This window comes from Sardina pilchardus, chromosome 4 (assembly GCF_963854185.1).
Source record: "Sardina pilchardus chromosome 4, fSarPil1.1, whole genome shotgun sequence".
Lineage (NCBI taxonomy): Eukaryota > Metazoa > Chordata > Actinopteri > Clupeiformes > Clupeidae > Sardina > Sardina pilchardus.
Genome location: NC_084997.1, coordinates 24,210,900 through 24,231,290, shown reverse-complemented (window position 1 = coordinate 24,231,290; position 20,391 = coordinate 24,210,900). Strand labels below are relative to the sequence as shown.

The following is a 20,391-nucleotide window of genomic DNA, read 5'->3' as shown; positions in this document are numbered from 1 at the left end:
CACCTCTAATCAAAACTCTCCTAAATGGCTGAAACACCGTTTGTTATGTTTTGTGGTGCAGGCCGTTGCACCAGTTTGTTTCTGTTGCCGTTTGTGGAGCCTGGGCTGTCTTCAGTTTTTTCACAATGTGTTCAGGGGACAGGCAGCAAGCGGATAGTGAGAAGATGTTTTCGGTATGTGTATGTGTTTTTTGTATATCATTTCATATATTGGGACAACTAGGATTTTATTTTGTTTGTCTCCCATGTTGCCAGTCATGTACAGTACAGTGTATGGAATAAGCGTGCATTTCTAGCCAAAAAGGAAATGCAGTTCAGTTTAAAAAAAGGCCACAACAAGTGTTTGCGGTCAGAGAAACGCACTGTCTGTCCATCAGCTATTTATTCTTCATAACTCAGCTTTTCCTAACCTCTCTCTGTCCATCAGCTTTTATGTGGCAAAACTCAGTGTTTTTACTAACCAGCAGTCTGTCAGTCAGCTCTTTATTTTGCCTATCTCAGGTTTTTATGTTTGCTTTGTTAGCTGTTTGCCAACTGAAGAATATGGCAGTTGCGGACAGTTATTGGGGTTGGGACCATAGCTTCATGGGTATATTTGGTTAACAAGAAAATGAATTAAAGAGGGCAACCCCTGATTGGTTTGCCAAGACGTCAGCTGCTCCAGCCTCAGATTTTGCGCAGATCTTAAATTGGATTAAAAATTCTGCAGAATATACATTCACTCTGCTCAGTGTTGCATTGGCTTATAGAGTTATTCAGGCTATCACTCCCCTCCAGGAAACACGGAAGCCAGGAATTCTTGAATTATGATGTATTTATTTTCTTTCTTTTAATTCATCTTAATCCACCGTTTAACTGCTAAAAGCAGTAAGAAATGCAATAAATAGACAATACAATCAAACAAGCAAAAGGGCAAATATTTTTTTGTAAAGCCTGCCTGTTGTCAGTTCAATCATCAGTCGCATACAGTATATTGATATGGGACACTGATTAAATTATTTTACCACTTCATTGGAGCCCCAATATACAGAATTACTCGCCCTCTGCCAGCCAATCAGAGTATGTTTTCAATATGCCTTGTAGTTTCTTTAAAAAGTTGGTATACCATGATTGTTGTGTGTGTTTGTATTTTCAAATAACTAATTACTTGTATTTGAATGAAATTGCATTTTTCACATGAGTATCTTTTGTTTTATTTTGTTATATTTTATGAGGCAGTATTTGTTTGCAACAAAATAATTTTTGATGTATTTGTGCCTGTCGTGTTATTAAATAACTTACGCGGAGTCCAACTGTAAAAGCGTGAATGTTTAATTCAACAAGTGCGTCTCCTCCTGAACACCCCGCAACTTTCCCTCCTCCAACTAACGTTCCACCTCTGACGTCATCCTACTCTACTTAAAACAGTTACACCACAGTGCCCACCTCTGGCAGGGTTGTACATGTCTTTTTGAGGCACTGGGTAGATTGCAATATTGGAGCCACTAGATGGCAGTATTGTATATGTGCAAGTGCTATATTTTGTAAATGGAATGTGTTACTCACAGTTTTTTCCAATTGCTAACATGCTAAAATGACACACATAGCACAATTATTCAAACGGACACACAGAGAACAAAACCTCCTCTCAAGTTATACATTTTCTGCTTTACACACATTTTGCAATTCAAAACTACACTTATTAAATGCTATGGACACGGTTCTCTGCATGACACAACATTCACAAGTCACGTTTGCCTTTTCAAAACACTGCCTTCAAAATAACACCACATGAGCTAATTTGTCAATATAAATATATCTGCTGTGCATATGTTGCACTAACTTGCATATGTGTGCATCTGCAAATATGTCTGTGGATGTGAACAATCTGAAGCATTTTCTACAATTTGAACTATTTTAGTATAATGGCAAAGCATACTAAAGATGAAAGTGCTTTTCATTATGCCCGACAGTGTGATATGAATGAAGCATGTGCCATTTGGTGCAAACGTTTGATTTTGATAATGTTATATGTAGATTTGGTTGCAGTGCTTCATTTGCAGGACACATTAGTTTTTTTGCAGTTTGGGTGTGTGGTTTTGTGAATTGTATGTGAAAGTTCTTGATAAAGCCTGCCTAGTTTACAAAATTGTGTTTTAGCAACTTGTCTGTATGTATTTGTGCAATTATACTGATTGCATATATCTTTGGCATACTTTAGACTACTTTCAAAAGTGGCACACATGGTTATATTCTAGAAGACCTCAACAATAATGATATGTTAGTCCATAAGAGGATGTAATGAAATTTGTTTTTATTATAATTCAGTGTAGACACAACTATATAAAAAAAATATTTTCAAAGGTCTTCAAATCTTGTCAAAAAAAAAACACACTTTAATATCCACCCAAGCCTTTTGGAGTTTGAAGTTTGGGGTTAGACTAATGAAGTGGCTCACAAGTGGATCTTTCAAATGCAAATTCACTTGAATGGGCCTGCTGCAAGCAAGAAGAGTGAAAATCGCAAAACTTTTAAAGTTTTTACAATCGATACATCGATTTTAAAACATATTGGAAAGATTCAAGGTTTCTAATGGTGTCACTTATATGTTTCTATATAGGATGAAAACTCACAGAGATTCAGATTCAGTTTTTCAAATCCCCAGGGGGGGATTTAGACTCCACTGCTCATTTGACTAAACTGTGCTCTCAATTTAGTAAATCATCCACACATTTTACTAAATTGTGTGCATGTTTTACTATATTGTGAATGTGCACACATTTTACAACATTGTGTGCTTAATTTACAACAATTAAAATGAGAGCACAGTTTAGCAAAATGAGTGCACGATTAGTAAAACATGCACAGAATTTACACTGTTTATTCAAATGGGCATGATCTAGTAAAATGAGCACTCAATTTAGTGAGCATATTTTCTGAAAAAAAAAAAAAAAATCTTGTGATGACCCCCCCTAAGGTTCTGTAGATTCTAGACCAAAAAATATGTATATTTCTGGAGAAAAAAATATGATTGATATATTCTGTGATATTACAAAAGTACACTGTTAGAATGCCAGCTTTCAATTTCCTCATCAGGGAATAAGGTGGAAGTCATGTTTAGATATTTGAATCCATGGTTCAGTGAAAGTGACTGGTCTAGGTAGAAATGCTGCCTCTGCTCTTTCTGCTAATTTCTCCACTTCTATAGGTGCTGCTCCTGCTCCTCCTCCAGCTTCCACTACTGATGCTGCCTTTGTCTCTGCCTCTGCCTTTGCTGCTGCTGCCTTTGCTGCAGCCTTTGTTGCTGCATCTGCTGCATTTGCTACTGCTGCATTTTTTGCTGCTGCCTCTTTAGCTGCTGCCTTTGCTTCTGCTGCGGCTTCTGCAGCTGCCTTTGCTTCTTCTGTTGCTGCCTTTGCTTCTTCTGTTGCCTTTGCTGCTGCTGCTCCTGCTGTATCTGCTGCTAATTTTGCTGTAGCTGCTTTTGCCTCTGCTAGTTCTTTTGTTTCTGCTGCAACCATATCTACTATCCTTGCTAGTGCCACATCTGCTTCATTTGCTGCATTTGCTGCATCTGCTGCTGATTTTTTTGCTGCTTTTGCCTTTGCTTCAGCCTTTTTTGCTGCATTTGCTAATGCATGTGCTACTGCATCTGCTACTGCATCATCCTTTGCGTCTACTGTGGCTTCATCAGCTGCCTTTGCTTCTTCCGCTGCCTTTTCTGCTGCTGCTCCTGCTTTTCTTGCTGCACCTGCTGCTAATTCTGCTGCAGATGCCATTGCTCCTGCTGCTTCTTGTGCTGCTTCTGTATGTACTGCTGAATTTGTTGTTGCTGCCTTTGTTGCTGCTGCCTTTGCTTCTGTTGCTGCTGCCTCTGCTGCTGCATTTGATTTAGCTGCTTCTGCTGCTGCTGTATTTGCTGCAGCCATTGCTGTTATCATTGCTACTGCTGCATCTGCTGCTGCCTGTTTTGCTGCTTGTGCATCTTCTCCTGTTCTTGCTGCTACTGCATATGCTGCATATGCTGCATTTGCTTCCTCTTCTGCTACATCTGCTGCTGTCTTTGCTGCTGCTGCTCCATCGTCTGCTGCTGTCACTGCTAATTGTGCTGCAGTCTCTGTTTTTTTCACTGCTGCTGCTACAGTACCTTTGCTGCATCTGCTGCTGCTTTGCCTCCAGCTGCTGCTGTCACTGCTAATGTTGCTGCTGCCTGCGTTTTATTTACTGCTGCTTCTTCTACTTCCGCTGATCTTGTTGCCACTGGTTTTTCTCTTGCTATTTCTTCTATGACCTCTGTTGCTGTAGTTTTTTCTGCTTCTGCAGTTGTTGTTGGAACAGATACTACTTTTGTTGCAGCTGATGCTGCCATAATTGCTGCCACTGTTGTTGCTGCTATTGCTTTTTTTGCTGCTGCCACTTGAATTGCTGCTTCGTTTGCATACATTTTTGTCATTTCTGCTTTCATGCAGCTATTGCAGCTGCAAACAGTTGTCTTTTGTCTTTTTTTCCTGCTACTTCTTTTGCTGTTGTTGTTTCATTTTCCATCTTGGCTACAGTGACTGCAGCTGCTACAACTGCTTCTGCTGTCTTTGCTGCTGCAGCAGCTACTTCTTTTCCTTTTCGTGCCGTCATTCTTGTACTGTGTGTTGTTCCCCCTGCCACTGCTGCTGCCTCTGCTTCTGCTGCTGCTATTGCTGCTTCCAGTGCTGCTGTTGTTGTGGCTGCTGCTGCCTTCAGTGCTGCTGTTGTTGCCGCTTCCACTGAACACTGATTTAACTCCTTTAGATAGATTTTATTGAGGGGTTTGTTACAGTTACCCTGCGCTTTTTCTTGTGCGAAGGCCAGTAATTGTTTTTTCAAGTGGCGATGAGTCTCCCTCTCTAGATATTTATTGTATTTTAGTTTGTAGAATGAAACCTCAAATTCAGGGTCACACTTGCAGCACAAACTACAACAATTTCTGATGCATTCGGTCCTGCATGTTTTGAGACACCTTCTGCACTTGCGACACTGGAGAAACACTGGAGAAAGCCATATCCCGAGAAGTTGAACCAAGCAAACACTACAAAGAATGCCAAAACCAATAATCTGTAAATGGAAATAAAGTTTGATCAAGAATATTAAATTCAGAAGCCACAGGCCAATGTATCATACAGACTGCTTAATGACAAGTAAACAGCACAGCTTAAGTATATTGTATAGAAGTACGTACTTGAGATTCAGTCTTGATATTTTTGATGATCAACTCTTCTTCCATGCTACGCGTTGTCTTACAGGGGATTTCAGAATAGTTTCCATTTGATGTCATGATACATATATACCACTCTCCATCAAACATTGTTGTTATGCCCCACACTGCTGCTAGTGTTAATACTTTCAGGAAACATCTCGTAAGTGCACTATTACATATGTTGTTGCAAAGTCTAATGGTCTTTTTAAACGGTCTATCTGTCAAGAAGACAACAACAAATAGTAGCAAAGATGGTAGGACCCAATACATAGCTAATATAGCTTTTTTGAAAGCTGGTGAGGAAGAACAAGGACAGATGAAGACCAGTCTCAGAACATACTGGCTTATAATGATAAAGAAAATGAGAGAAGGAGCATTTCCCGAAATGATCATTTTCTTTAGCAATTCATATGGAATGTTTGCTTCTGGTTGCACCATGGTTGAAATTATTGTCTTCTTTTTTCTGGACACAACTGAAAAAAAAAATACTGCTTTAAGCAACTCACACGCACATGAAATAATATGTCTGTAACACTTAACACTAAAATAGGTCCTGCATTCATGCCTTGCATTGATGAGTTGACTAGTTTGCAGTAGTGATTGTTATTACAGTTACACTTTTGTACAGTCTACCACTGAAAATACAAAAGGTGCATTGTCAACAGTTTGGTCCACATTGTTTTTGTGTATCTGAAAAGTAATTTGATTTACTGTAGTGATATTTTTGTTCACTTTTGTTCTGAATGTTTTATGGCATGTGCTACAAATCTGTCTATAAAAAAAAAAAAAAAAATCCACATTTGTTATTGATACTAATTCAGATGTGTTTATTGAGCTGTGCCTATGGCTCAATTAATAGGTGATGTGAGGTTTGTGTGTATGGTCTATTTGTGATTTGTATGTGAAGTTTTGAAAAACTGAACCCTAGACAAGAAAATGTATCTAAGTGCTGTACACTAGAATGTCATACGGTACAGTACATAGCAATCTCATTCATCACGTAGGCCAGTGTTTCCCAAAGTGTGGACCGCCAAGGCATTGTAGGTGGGCCACGAGATGCTGACTACATTACTTAATTCAAATCTGTGCTGCCGCTCTATGGAGTTTATTTTGTGCCAAAATGTCCAAACAATACTTTTTCAAATTCAAACAAAAATCAATTAATCAAAATATCAAATACAACAACATCATTTCTTTATTTGCTGCTGGCTTTCTCAGTTGCGATTCTGGCTCTGGCGTTTGCGCTGCCTGTCTTTTTGCTTGCACTTCTGCATGGCACAAACTTCACATGTGGGTGGGTTTCTCTGGGGTGCATTCCTATTGGCTTGGTGCGTTTTGCACCCCAGAGAAACCCACCCACATGTGAAGTTTTTTTGTTTCGATATTGTATTTGATATTTTGATTTATGATTTTTGTTTGAATTTGAAAAAGTATCATTTGAACATTTTGGCACAAAAAAAAATCCATGATATAACACATCTCCACAAAATCAGCCAAGGGCCATAAGTTTATTTTGCAAGTCATATCTTCTGAATAGGCTATGCAGTCATGGAGGTTAATGCTACAATTTGATTTTACACATTAGTATCACACATTAGCACATCTAGACACTGTATTGTTAATAATGCTGAGTTTAATTTGGCTATAGTAAGATCTGTAAAATGTAAATGCAAACTTACCACTGCTTAGTTGAAATTCAGAGTAAAACACCGGCGCGAACAAAACAGCTCTAGAGGAATAAGGACTGACTGGATGCTATATAAGGGAGTTATTCATGTTCAGACAAGCACTGAAAATACTTCCTCCTCTCAGTCCTATTTCCCTACCATCCCACAGCCTTCACCATAACTGAAGAGTTTGATTAAATCAGTTGGCTTACAAAAGGGGGAAATTGGCAACAGCACTCAAAATCATGATCAGAGGAATGCTACTCAAACAAAATCAGTCTTGAAATTGTATGGTCTATGTCAGCAAGGACAAATACTGAATCACTATATGAACTGAATGGTGATTGGAGGGTTGACACCCTCTTCATGTGGACATGAACCCTAAACAGTAAAACACAGTTGGTAAAAACACATTGACCCTCATTTATGAAACGTGCGTACGACCAAAAACAGGCGTTAAACAGGCGTACGCTTGTTTCCACGCAAAGTATGGCATTTATCAATGTGAACGTGATCGGTGCTATACGCTCAAATCTCACGTCTAGTCTGAACTCGTGTATGGTTTTGTAATGAATGTATTTATAATATGATGCGTTCTCTCTGCGAAAATAAAGTCTGTTGCGCTTAAATCACTCTAGTTTCCCGCCTTCCTTGATGACAGCTTCTAGCTGTCAAAATTAACAAGGTTCAGCTGGACGTCACTTTGGCTCGAGATCACTAATGATCTCTTTTGGACGTTTAATGCACCTTCATGTCGTAAATTCTAGGGGCGAGGCCATTAAAACGAGCATATATAGGGGCGTGATATTTAAATTACGTTTGTTTCCAGCCGCCACATTTATCAACACACGTTTATTCTTACGCTAGAATTGGAGTGATACAAAGGTTTGATGAATCACACGTGAGCCTCGTCGTAAGATGGTTTCTGCGCATAAATGAGGGCAAATATGCTACCTCCACCTACAGTAGGCTACCCACACAGTTATTTTCACATAGGCCTACTTTTCGGCGGGGCAAAGTCTTACAGTATGTGAGGTCACACTCTGCAGGCTATTCCTTTATCTCAAAACAGTGACATTACTGCTCTCAGAGGGACTGGTCACAAAGTTATAAAACAAGTGTAATATTCTTCATACTTCTATGCCCGTTTAAACTTGCCTTTGCCAGACATAACAACAACACCATACGCTGAGATATGGAAATAGGGCACATTCCAAAGCAGTCAAGTCAACTTTGAACAGATGATAGATATCAGGCCCGGGTTGGGTAATCGGGAGAGTTCTCGATGGGCCGCTTCACTTTTGGGCCAGTCGAAAATTGTATTTTTTTACATTTGTCAAGTTAGTCCATCTTGTCTTAAAGTAGGCTAGAAGTTCATGCGTGCATGCATTGTACCATGCGAGGGAGTTCTCCCCTCCCAAATAGAGTTGTTTGGGTCCATAGCATATTTTCCAAAAGAGTTTTCAGATAGGCTAGCGATAGCCGGGCCGGCCCTGCTGCAATGATGGCTTACGCATCAACGTCTCCAGAAAGAGTGAAATAACCTAGGCCTACAGTACATGTTTTAGTTGGAGGTAGGTAAGTCCAAAACCATGACAATATTCCCTAGTGTTGTTTTATGTTTACTTGTGTGTAGAGTTTTGGCACAGTGAGCGAAGTTTTGCAAAATGTGTTCAAGCAACAGGCAAAAACTGTAATTGACTGAGATCATATGCCTTTCCTTCACTCTTTTCATCCTTTTATTTTCAAAGGTTTTTGTTGTTTCTGCCAGGGTTCTTGTTACATGTTATACACAAATGATTGTATAGCATATAAAATCATTTATTCATAATGTGTCTGACATTGTTCTAGCACTATAATGTATTTACATTTTCCAGTACAAACACGTTTCCACATACCCAACATACAAAGTACCCATCTGATGTCAGCACTGTGCAAAGCCATGATACCAACTAAACATCAACTTACAACTTACAAATATGTAATTGTCACATCAAATACCTTGGATTTCCTAGAGCGTTTCCAAACATGCCACCTCAATGCAGACCAACGAAAGTTCTGATTATTTCAAACAAAGAACTACTACTATTACTACTACTACTACTACTATTACTACTTTTACTACTACTGCTGCTGTTTCTAATACTGTTACTATACCACTACTTCTACTAACTGTCAAGGTATAGTACTTCAGAGTGAAAAGGAAATATTATAAAAACTTTAAAGTGAAAGCTACATACAGCTGACAAACAACAAATGAGTACATAAGTAAACAGGTAGAAGACAAACACACAATCAGAATGAGTACACCTAGTGATGGTAATCTGCTACAACAAGCTAAACGAAGTCCCTTTAAGCCATTTCATCTACAGTGGACTTTTTGTTGTCTTCTGGCGTTTCACATTTTGGTTTGAAATGAATGGTTCTTTAATATCTTCTTCTGCATCAGAGTTTGGCACTTTTGGTTTCAGTGCAGCTGATTGTGATTTTGTGAGTGCCTGTTTTCCTAAATTTATTTTTGGTGGTATTGCTGATGAATGTGGCTTTGGTGGTACTGCTGGTGGAGCTGGCTTTGTAATTTCTCTCTTTAATGTAGCTGCTTGCTTTGGCATACTATGCACAGTTGGATTTGATATGCTAGGCCAGGTTTTAGTTTTCATTTGTGAAGTTAATGGTGATATACATTGTGTTTTTGATGTACTCGGTCTCGTTGGGTTTGATGTACTTTGACTAGTTTGGATTGATGCATTTAGATTTTGTTGTTCTGATTGTTCTTGCTCTGACTCTGCTGGTCCTGATGGTGATTCTGCTGGTCCTGATGGTGAGTCAGTTGATTCTGGATGATGACTGGTTCTGATGGCTGGTCCTGATGGTGAGTTGGCTGGTCCTGATGGTGAGTCGGCTGATTCTGATGGTGAGTCGGCTGATTCTGGATGATGACTGGTTCTGATGGCTGGTCCTGATGGTGGTGAGTTGGCTGGATCTGATGGTGAGTCTGCTGGTCCTGATGGTGAGTCGGCTGATTCTGGATGATGACTGGTTCTGATGGCTGGTTCTGATGGTGGTGAGTTGGCTGGTTGTGATGGTGAATTGGCTGGTTGTGATGGTGAGTCAACTGATTCTGATGGTGAGTCGGCTGGTTGTGATGGTGAGCCTGTTGTCTGTGGTTGTTCGTTATGAAGTGACTGGTCCAAAAGTATGTCAGAGATTGTATGCCAAGGATCATCTCCTACATGTATCTGATGTATCTCTTGTTGGTGGATTTCTTCAAGGGCTTTTCTGGTAATGCGCCGGGCTTTCTTTTGGGCTAGTTTCTTAAGCTCCTCGGTGAGATAGGCTTCCGTTTCTTGTGAGAGATGAAACTGGTACAGGCTTTTGCAGTTTGGTTTTGAACACCTACATCTGATCATGCAAGTGTATAGTGCCCACACCAAAACAAAACCCACCATTATAAATAAGCCAATTGCCTGCATGAGAATTAAAACACACATTCAATTCCACGTGAAAACATGAGTATGCCCACTCTGATATGAACACCATTGGGAGATTGACATATGTTTTTTTTCGAGTTGCACTCAAAAGTCTGAGTTCATTACATTTTACCACTCAGTCAAGAATCTGTTAGCAAAATTTGTAACAGTAACAGTTTTTGAGGCAAATAAATTCATCAAAATATATACATACTATTTATTCAAATTGTAATGTATTTTGCATTTGGCAAGTCAATGTTAATTTGGTCATTCAGTCTGAAAATGTGTTTTTTTTATTCTTTTTTTTCACTTACCATAGAAGATTTTTTAGCGTCCTTTTGCGATTGAGTGTCTTCATATGAAAGCATCTCATTTTCTTTGCACGGAAGATCCATTGTCATATTGCCATGTTTTGCCATGTAACATGCAAACCAGTCGCCATCTAGAAATACAGCTGACAGCCAAAATGTCGATGCTAACACAATATGCAGCATAAGCTTCATTAGCTTAATGAAGGAACACCTTCCATGGCAGATTTTGCCGTTTTGGTTCCAATCGACAACGTATCCCAAAAAGAGAATTATAAGTGGTGGTAAAACTATGTAGACAATGTCATACATGTGGAATCCTCGTGAACAGGAACAATGAAAATCTAGCTCAAGTACGAACTTCAGGATGAGGAATGTGACCAAGGCCACAAACGCGTTTGCGGTTTTGGTCAAAAGTGTGATAAAAGCTTCAGGAGTATAATGCACCATTATGGATATATACTGTACTGTAGGTGAAGTTAAAGTGGCTTTAGTCCACCGAGGAAGATTCTCAGTCAGCTGTAATGCCGATGTCTGCAGATGCACAGCTTGGTTTTGCTGCACCCAAACAGGAAAACAGCTTAGACAGACAACCAATCAAGTTTGCCGCAGCGTATTTGAAATGCAAGGACATGTAAAGGTAAACAATAATGGTAAAATCTTAACTACAGTAAATGTCATGACATGTCCAATAACATCCCTTGCTCTCATAGGCATACATGAGCTTGTGATTCACTCTTGAACCCCTTTAAACATCATTGAGTTCTTGTTATTGAATTATGTGCTGAACATCAAAGTGTGTCATGATGTGCCCCCCTTTCTAATCCAGCCACATCTCTCCGTCAGCAGGTTGGTGCAGTGCAGAAACTGTGATGGTGAAGAGAGTGAAGAGAGGATGTGATGGTCTGCATGAGCTCGACTTGAGCTGCATCACGTGTGGCCTGTGGTTTGTATGTCTGTGTCTGTCTGTCTTTGTCTTAACCTTGCCCCAGTTAATGTGTGAACTGGACTTCTGCTCTGTTTTCACTCTTCATTTTGTCAAGGTGAAAGCAGAGATGAGAGGTGATTTAGACGGATGCAATACATTTAGCATGAGCAAAGGAGCAGCGTTGAGCTTACAGGAGGTGTATCTTTGTCAAGCAAATCGTGTGAGGATATTTCAAGAAGTAAATCAGGTTTTGAAACAGATGTGCAGCAATGAACAGTTGTGTACCTGGTACCTGTTGCTGTGCCAATAGCTTGACACACCATTTTTTACTTTATTTTTAACACTGATGAATGTGACACTTTCCTCTACAGTGTTTTTGGAATATAAATATACTTTCGCACAGAAACTGTTCAGTCAGCACAGCAGTAAATGAAAGTTGAAGTACAAAATGCATACAAAAAGTCATTCATAAGAATATGGTTCATAATTTTATGAACATAGGCAAACTATGGTGTTTTGTGAGGGATTTCAGGTAAATCATACCTATGTTTAGTGTAAGAAGTATGTCGTATAAGTACTGTACGTAAGTATGTTCATGTAAGAAAAAGCCAACAACCACCCCTCAAGACACTTATCTCACCCACCATCACCCAGGAAATGTGGTTTGTGTGCTTCCTCAAAGACTGTGAGAACATGACTGTGTACACCAGTCGTGAGGTGTTTTCTGTGTGCTTGTTTATCTCTCCTCTTTTGTATTGTGAGAGAAATTGTCTCTTTTTGTGACAAAGATTTATTTTTCATAACATGTCACTCCCTCCTCTGTGTGCTGTATGCTTTTCATGTCTCTCGGAGCTCTGCCCTCTGTATTAAACTGACTGACCTGACTGCCCTCTTACGCCACCTTAACCTAACTCCCCCACATACACAGCACACTGGTCACCCCCCCCCCCCCCCTTCCCTTATCAAGCTACTGCCCCACACACACAGCACACTGCTCCCCCCAACACACACACAGTGCCCCTTACCAGCATCTTATTAAGATTAAGCCACATACATACAACACACTGCCCCCCCAAACACACAAATGCACACTTTCCCCACACACTTACACTGCCCCTTAACCCTCCAACCCCTACGTACATACAGTGCACCACTATTACCCCCCCCCCCTTTTTTATTGTCCCACCACCACTCCACCCAAGACCACACATGCCTGCCCATACGATTCCCTTGCCCTCACACAGACACACACACACACGCACACTTACTGTACATGCTTCCTCTACTAGCACGACCCCAGGCAGTTGGGTTGGCCCCTTGAGCCGTGGATCTGCCCAAGGTTTCTTCCTTGCGAAGAAGTTTTTCCTTGCCCCTGTTGCTCCTGGGTGTTGGTGCTCCCCAACCCCTCTTTTTTTATTGTATCTATTTATTTATTTTTCTTTTTAATTTATTTCTGTAGTTGAATGGACACTTGAGCACAAGGAATTTCATTACTTATAAATGTTTTTTATGAGTATGACAATAAACTTTTAACTTGAACTTGAACTAAATTTCCTGTACCATCAAGCCAGCATCCTTAGCAATCCCATCTCTCTTCCATCTTGCAGTTCACTATCCTGTGTTTTCTGGCAAGTGTGTATTTTTGTGACCTTTAGATTGTGTATCACCTGACAACATGATCTGACTCAAACATTTGTACACATTCTTCAGATAGCTAGGTTGGCAAATAAACCATCTAGGCAGCAGTAGGAATGGACCATTCTGAATGGTTCTTTGATGGTAATGTGAGTGTGAGGAAATGGACACAATTTGTAGATAGGATTTTTATTTAAATGATAAACAACGACTTCTTCATCATTTAAAACAAATTATTTCCGGATCCCTTAGCTATGGGTTTGCAGACTTTGCGGACAGTTAGACCTATGCCTAAAAAAACATTTAAAAAACATTTGAAATGCAGTCGGCAAAGTGCAAAGCAAAATTCATCCCTTGAGTTTTTCTACCTGTTTGTTCTTGTCTAAAATATGCACAAAATGGCTCACATATAGTGTTTAATTTACTAAAGGTTTGCATGTACAAAACACTTGTAAGCTCGACATCATCTGCAAATAAATGTGCAAGCTATTAATAGCACACATTGAGGATCGCCTCTTTCAAATAAGCAAGATAACCTTTGTCCATTTTATATTTGTCTCAATGAACATGGAGTTTCAGGTTTTTCTACTTGAGTCCACAAAATACCAGGAGGTGAATATATGAAGTAAGCATATAGCTTATTTAGCCCACACATTATTATTTACCAAGCCTTAAAAGCAATTTCAGGATTTGTGATTGTGATTTAAATTGTATTCTCGTTTAAACTGGCCAGTCTCTGAATTCACTTAATACTTTAATGATTTAGTAATATAGCCCAGGCTTGGGGATACACTGATTGACTGATTACGCTGTTACTGTCACTTGATAGCTTCTTTCATGTATAGCCACTAGAGGGCAGTATTTGCATTGTTATGATTTTACCAAAATATGACGTGCGGAAGTTTCTTTACCTCAATCAGGTCCAGGTAGCTGAGGTCTGCAAAGTTACAAAAGTTTCTCACGTAGTTAAAGTGGGCTTCTCTGAAACAAAAGAGCTTTCACACAGACTACTTCCGGTTAGGAGCATTTAGCTTTTCAAAACATTTCATTGTGGCATGACTGACTGACTGACAGCGCTGCTCTCACTCTATTGATGAGTGACAGGCGCACATCTGTTTTAGGCCTAATATATTTCGTCTGAATCCGGCTAATTTATGCAGAAGCATGACTGTTTTCTCGAACTGCGTCGTGGTCTTAGAACTGAAGAATTTGCCTTTCAAGGAGAAAAAGAAAGCTCGTTTGGCCATTACAGATAACGGAGGCAGCCTCTCCTATGTGGTCAATAAGCAGGTTTGTAATCTTTTACGCTTTTTAGAGTTCCATTAGCTTGCAGGACTTTCTATTTACATGTTGACTCCCTGTGATTATATGGACATAGCCTACATATGAACGTCACGTATGGTGCCATATAAGCTATGTAGCCCCATGGCCTATGACATTGTTGACTAAAACATCAGTGGATGTAGCATGGCAATCCAAGACAATAGCAAAGACCTGAAAGTTAGACTCTTCTATTACAGACATCTATTTAATGTTACACTTCTGTTGTTGTTTGTTTGAACACTTATGTTTGATTGTCTGAGAAGTAAATGACTCTTCTGTCTGTCTGTCCACAATGTTATAATGCAGCTGCAAATAATACATTTATCCCCCCCCAACCACAGTGTAACTTCATAGTGGTGAGCAGGCTGGGAAGTCTGAGCAACAACCGGCAGCAGAGCGCCTGGAAGCACCAGGTGCCGGTGGTGGGGCTGGAGTACGTGCAGGCCTGCCTGGAGCAGAAGGCCCTCCTGCCGGCCCTAGAGCACGTCCTGGTCCCTGTGACCCCCACTCCCCACCCAGCACCCACCATTCAACCAGGTATGGGGTCGGCACAGCTTAAACGATCTTTAGTGTGTGCGTGTGCGTCCGTTTGTGTGTGTGAGAGAGAGAGGGAGAGAGAGATAGAGAGAGATTGCCTACATTGCAGCCACAGTGCAATACCATTTAGAAATAATTTAGAAGGATAGTCATGGGAAGAAAGTCACAATTACCTTTGACCAATTATGGATTTCAGAACCATGAAAGGAAGCAGAAGTTGGTTACTCATAGTAGGATCCAGTGTGCTGGTTGATATGCTATTAAGTCATTTGTCGATTATGTTGTAGCACAGCAGATTGTTCCTGAACTGCAGTCAAATTATGTGATCTCCTGTCCATCCCCTTGTGGTTATACTGACCTTGTGTACAATGTGTTTGTAGTTCTACAATGGTTTTCTATGGAGCTCTGATTGCTTTATGACACTGATTGATGTTTTTGTGAACAGAAAACAAGGCAGTTGTATGTATGATGAATGATGAATGTATGCACCAGTTGTGCTTAGCTTGTAAAGACTGAGAATATTCTTTTTCTCAGACCATGTAGGTCACACTTTGTGGAGAGATGTGATGAGGGGGGGGGGGGGGGGGGCTTGTGTGGTGAGAGAGAGAAAGAGAGAGCGGTGAAGGGTATTACTGTATCTGTAAACTGTATTTGGTGCCTAATTCATTAGAACTGACAGAAATATAACTCAAAGCTTGGACTTGGTGTTGGGTGAGGTGTCAACGTTTCCAGTCAAGAATGACTCCAACTATGTTTACAACCATCGGTGAGTGGCGTCTGTGAAGAAGATGCAATTGTGTGGAATGAAATCAAAGAAAAAGGATATACTGTATCATTTACTTTACTTTATGGGTTATAATAATGCATGTGATGATAATTATAAAAGACGATTTCTGTTAGGATACAAGTGCCCTGATGTGTGTTGCTCTGAATTACCTGTTCCAGACACCAAGTAATTTGTGGAGAGTAAGGCCAAGTCCACATGTAGCTGGGTATTTTGGAAAACAAAAAATTATGGATTTTGGCCTATGGCCTTTGGTCCACACAAGAACTCTGTTTTAAAACAGATCTTAAAACGGTTAAAACAGTTAAAACAGATCTTTTTTTTAAAACCTCATATCAGCCAGTGTGGGGATTTTCAAAAACCTCTCCTTCAATGTTTGTGTGTGGACAGGGAAAAAGAGATTTTTTCCCTTTTCGTTAAAATGTTCTCTGATTGGCCAACATCGACATCTGTTTGATTGATTGACATGTTCTTGACATATATACTTCAATGGCTGTCTCTGTTCATTCATGTGGATGGAATGATTTTGCAATACAAAGGAGGAAAAAAATCCCCATTTATAAAAAATACTTGTGGTCTAATTGTTTGTGTTTGTTCATCCGCCTGCACTTATCCGTTTTCTCTGAACAGGATCTACACTGAGCATGACATATGCCTTCCCTCGTACCCCTCTCACTTCCTGGTGGCCAAGTACTCCATTTACAGCGCTGCTGCTGGGGTGAGTCAGTGCTGGACACCTGTGGTAGAGTTGTATTCAATCTGACAGCTGTTTCAAATGTTCAAAGTTTCATATTCCTAATTTAGCGTGTGTTCCCGCATGTTTGCGTTTGTCTGTCTGTGTGTGTGTGAGCACACGTGCGTGCTTGTGTGTGTGCGTGTGTGTGAGTGTGTGTCCGTGTGTGTGGTGTGTGTGTGTGTGTGTGTGTGCGTGCCTGCGTGCGTGCGTGCGTGCGCGTGTGTGTGTGTGTTTAGGGGGGTTGGTGTATACTGGAGCTGCAGAGTGCCACAGGGGAGAAAGGTCCTGTGTTCCGGGTTGTGCGCTACATGAAACAGGTCAGATCAAAAGCAGCCACTGAATGGCAACACTATGACTTAATATCTCAGTTTGTGTCAGCTTCTGTAAAACGCAACAACTTTGCTGTCAGTGAAATTCCATGTAATCCATGAGCTGAAAATGCTGTGGACTGAATAATGCTATTAAACCTGCCTGTCTGTCTGTTTGTCTGCCTGTGTCTGTTTGTCCATCTACTTGTCTGTTTGTTGGTCTACCTATCTGTGTATGGGCCTTTCTGTCTGTCTGTTTGGCTGTCTACCTTCCTGCTTGTCTGTCTGTCTACCTGTCTGTCTGCCTGCTTGTCTGCCTGCCTGTCTGCCTGCCTCCCTGCCTGCCTACCTGCCTGCCCGCCTGCCTGCCCGCCTGTCTGTCTGTCTGCCTTTTTATCATCCTGTCTGTCTGTCTGTCTGTCTTGTGTCCTCCAGGGGGCGCTGGAGCGAGACCAGCTGGTGTTGTGCAGCTGCTCTGAGGATGCTCTGGAGGTGTATGAGCAGCTGCAGGACAGACTCAGAGCTGACGACTTCCAGCTGCAGAGACGCCTGCCTCCACAGCATGAGGACATGGGCTCTCCCAGCCTGCAGCAGGTGAGCTGCACTAGACCCCCCAGACACCCTCCTGGCGGTACAATTGTATTTGGGGTTCATTCTCAGATAGTCATGTTAACAGTTTGTGTCCCAGCTGGGTAGTTTGAAGATTGCATGCTATTGGTTGACCATAGACCATAAGGAAACAGCTTATCTGGATTGCACTTTTGTCTTAGTTAATTGTCCCCAGAGAAAGGAGCATACACTCTGTTGCAGTACAATGACTGGCATAATACAGTTACATGTAATGTTGCTGTGTTGTGATTAGTTGTGTTGTCTACATAATGTGTGTGTGTGTGTGTGTGTGTGTGTGTGTGTGTGTGTGTGTGTGATTGACAGCTGCTGCTGGAGGAGGAGCTGAACTGCAGCACACTGTCACAGGAAGTGGGCGTGTTTGTGGAGCTGGTGTGGGCTGAAGCGATGGGGAGTCTGACCAAAGTCCTCAAAGTGCCGGCGCTCAGCATCAGCCCCAATGATGTAAGATTGACGACAGATGATAGCGTGTGTGTGTGCGTGTGTGTGTGCGTGTGTGTGTGTGTGTGTGTGTGTGTGTGTGTGTGTGTGTGTGAGTGATCATGTAATTCATGTAATAAATTAATTAATTCATAACATATTAAATATGCTTGTATTGCACAACACAGCCTGTGAAACGTTTTTAATGTATGCCTGACCACAAAACTTTACGAAGATCCACTGAGAATTCTGCCAACTCAAGCCATTCTCCGTTACTGCATTTGTGTAGCAGTACTGTATGTCGGTTTTCAATGTTTGTAGTCAGAGTGTGCGGCTTCATAGAACGAAAGTAGCTTTCTCTGCCACTTTTTGGGGAGTTCATAAAAAACAAACTATCCAATCAAAGAGTACACTTAATGAACTACATTGTTGAAATAAAGCTTGTGATTTATTTTTGTTTAAGGCGAGACACGGCAGGTGAAAACACTGTTTTTATGACCTCCGGTCAATTTCGAGATTTTGTGCTAGTTTGCTACCTTAGCATGTATTCTACCACCCTACTACAACAACAAAGTCCGATTTGCACTTTTAGGTGTTTATTTCACGAACTTTTGTGTGCTTGCGCCTATGTATTTCTCCTAATTTCGCCAAAAGTTCCCTCTCTAAAGTGTCATGTACTCCTGCGACCGTGATCCAAATCATATCGTGTGTGACACCGTTTGAAAGCCCTCTTTCTCCTGAATGACGCTATGCAATCCAAATATGGACATTTCCATTGTATTAGCAACCAATCGCTGTGTTTCAAGGCTGTTTTCTCAAAACAAGTTTCTTCTCCCACTCTGAGAACATAATCTCCACTTCTGAAGCACTTACATTCGCCAAACTTTCCAGTCTTATGCCAAACTATATTTACAAGACTTTTACAGAGGGGTTTGTTGAAATATTATTCCTAACCTGATATATATGACATTTTATGCTTAAAAACATGGCAAAAAACGATTTTTCAAGGCTATTGACACATATATGCTGATTTACAAGACAACAGAAGTAGATATCCATAAATCCCTCTGTAATTTTTCTCCCATCTAATATATTAACACAATGAAAAAACAATTTTGAACCTGGCTTTATCCAAAACTCAGATTATGCATTTTGAAATATATGCAAATTAGCGCATATTTAATGAGATAATGCCTAATTTGCATATTTAAACATTAAATTACAAAAAACTTGTAATACATTTTTTTCTTATGTTGATGTAAGTAATCAACTGGGGAAGTTTCATAGTGATATCTGTTAGTTAAACATATGTCTTAGTTTTAGATTTAGTGTAGTCTGGTTCTCATATTAACTGACATTTTGTCTGTGCTGTTCCTGCAGGTGAGCCGTGTGGAGGGTTTGCTGCTGCAGGTGCGGAGGTCAGAGGATGCAACTGAGAGGAGGGTCCTGCTGAAGGAGATCCGCTCTGTGCTGCCCCACACACTGCCTGATACCCTCCCTACTGCCAAACTCACCTCTCAGGCACTGGACCTGTGTCAGGTACACACACACACACACACACACACACACACACACACACACACACACACACACACACACACACACACACACACACACACACACACACACACACACACACACACACACACACACACACACTGCCTGATACCCTCCCTACTGCCAAACTCACCTCTTAGGCACTGGGCCTGTGTCAGGTACACACACACACACACACACACACACACACACATACTGTACACACACACACACACACACCTCTCTCAGGCACTGGACCTGTGTCAGGTACACACACACACACACACAGACACACACACACACACACACACACACACTCTGATCCTCTCCCTGCTGTGTGCAGGTGCTGAGGGACACGCTGGCTGTGAATGAGGTGGTGATGAGGAGCTCCAGTCCCTCCAGTCTGGGGAAGTACAGAGCCCTGGGCTGCAGCATCGAGAGCCTCCCCCCTCAGAGCCCCCACTACCAGACCGCCACTCAACTGCTGCAGCATGACAAGCAGGGGTGTGTGTGTGTGTGCCTGTATGATTGTGTAATTCTATGTGTACTTATGTATGGACTGTTTGTCTCTCTCTGTGTGTGTGTGTGTGTGTGTGTGTGTGTGTGTGTGTGTGTGTGTGTGTGTGTGTGTGTGTGTGTGTGTGTGTGTGTGTGTGTGTGTGTTTGTGTGTGTGTGTGTGTGTTTATATGTTGGCATATGTTTGCATGTGTGTGTGATTGTGTGTCTGATTCACTGTGCTTCTCTTACAGGGAGATTAAGATTCACAATGTGTTCCATGTGCGGCGTGGGGCGGAGCTTCAGATGTTCAGGGAGGAGCTTGGGAACATTAAGCCCCTCCTTCACTCCACCAGTCCTGCCAGCTTTGTCGGAATCCTCTCTCGGTTAGAAAACTCCAACGGAGGC

The 20,391-nt window shown here is 41.2% G+C and overlaps 3 protein-coding genes across 5 annotated transcripts in view; 1 reads left to right on the top strand and 2 right to left on the bottom strand.

The window, feature by feature from the left end:
• Positions 1-849: 849 nt before the first annotated feature.
• On the bottom strand, positions 850-6,980 carry LOC134078659 (uncharacterized). The gene is made up of 3 exons (XM_062534750.1): positions 6,888-6,980; positions 5,191-5,681; positions 850-5,066 (listed from the first exon to the last, which is right to left on the bottom strand). The coding sequence occupies exons 2-3, from the start codon at positions 5,644-5,646 to the stop codon at positions 4,440-4,442; spliced, it is 1,083 nt and encodes a 360-aa protein (XP_062390734.1). The 5' UTR covers positions 5,647-5,681; positions 6,888-6,980; the 3' UTR covers positions 850-4,439.
• Positions 6,981-8,649: 1,669 nt separating this feature from the next.
• LOC134077832 (proteoglycan 4-like) lies at positions 8,650-11,158 on the bottom strand. The gene is made up of 2 exons (XM_062533472.1): positions 10,660-11,158; positions 8,650-10,342 (listed from the first exon to the last, which is right to left on the bottom strand). The coding sequence occupies exons 1-2, from the start codon at positions 11,101-11,103 to the stop codon at positions 9,242-9,244; spliced, it is 1,545 nt and encodes a 514-aa protein (XP_062389456.1). The 5' UTR covers positions 11,104-11,158; the 3' UTR covers positions 8,650-9,241.
• A 3,061-nt stretch (positions 11,159-14,219) lies between these two features.
• Positions 14,220-20,391, top strand: part of LOC134078655 (protein mono-ADP-ribosyltransferase PARP4-like) — a 44,738-nt gene continuing 38,566 nt past the window's right edge. For all 3 annotated transcript variants that reach the window (XM_062534744.1, XM_062534743.1, XM_062534741.1), the window contains exon 1: positions 14,220-14,506. In XM_062534744.1, coding sequence (XP_062390728.1) covers positions 14,490-14,506 — 17 coding nt within the window. In that variant the 5' untranslated portion in view covers positions 14,220-14,489. The remainder of the gene's footprint in view (positions 14,507-20,391) is intronic.

Excerpts from the sequence above, each read along its gene's own strand:
- LOC134077832 (XM_062533472.1), bottom strand. The coding sequence starts at position 11,103 with ATGGTGCATTATACTCCTGAAGCTTTTATCACACTTTTGACCAAAACC. Across the intron at positions 10,343-10,659 it reads ACGCTAAAAAATCTTCTATG|GCAATTGGCTTATTTATAAT; the intron begins GTAAGTGAAAAA and ends ATTCTCATGCAG.
- LOC134078659 (XM_062534750.1), bottom strand. The coding sequence starts at position 5,646 with ATGGTGCAACCAGAAGCAAACATTCCATATGAATTGCTAAAGAAAATG. Across the intron at positions 5,067-5,190 it reads ATATCAAGACTGAATCTCAA|ATTATTGGTTTTGGCATTCT; the intron begins GTACGTACTTCT and ends TTCCATTTACAG.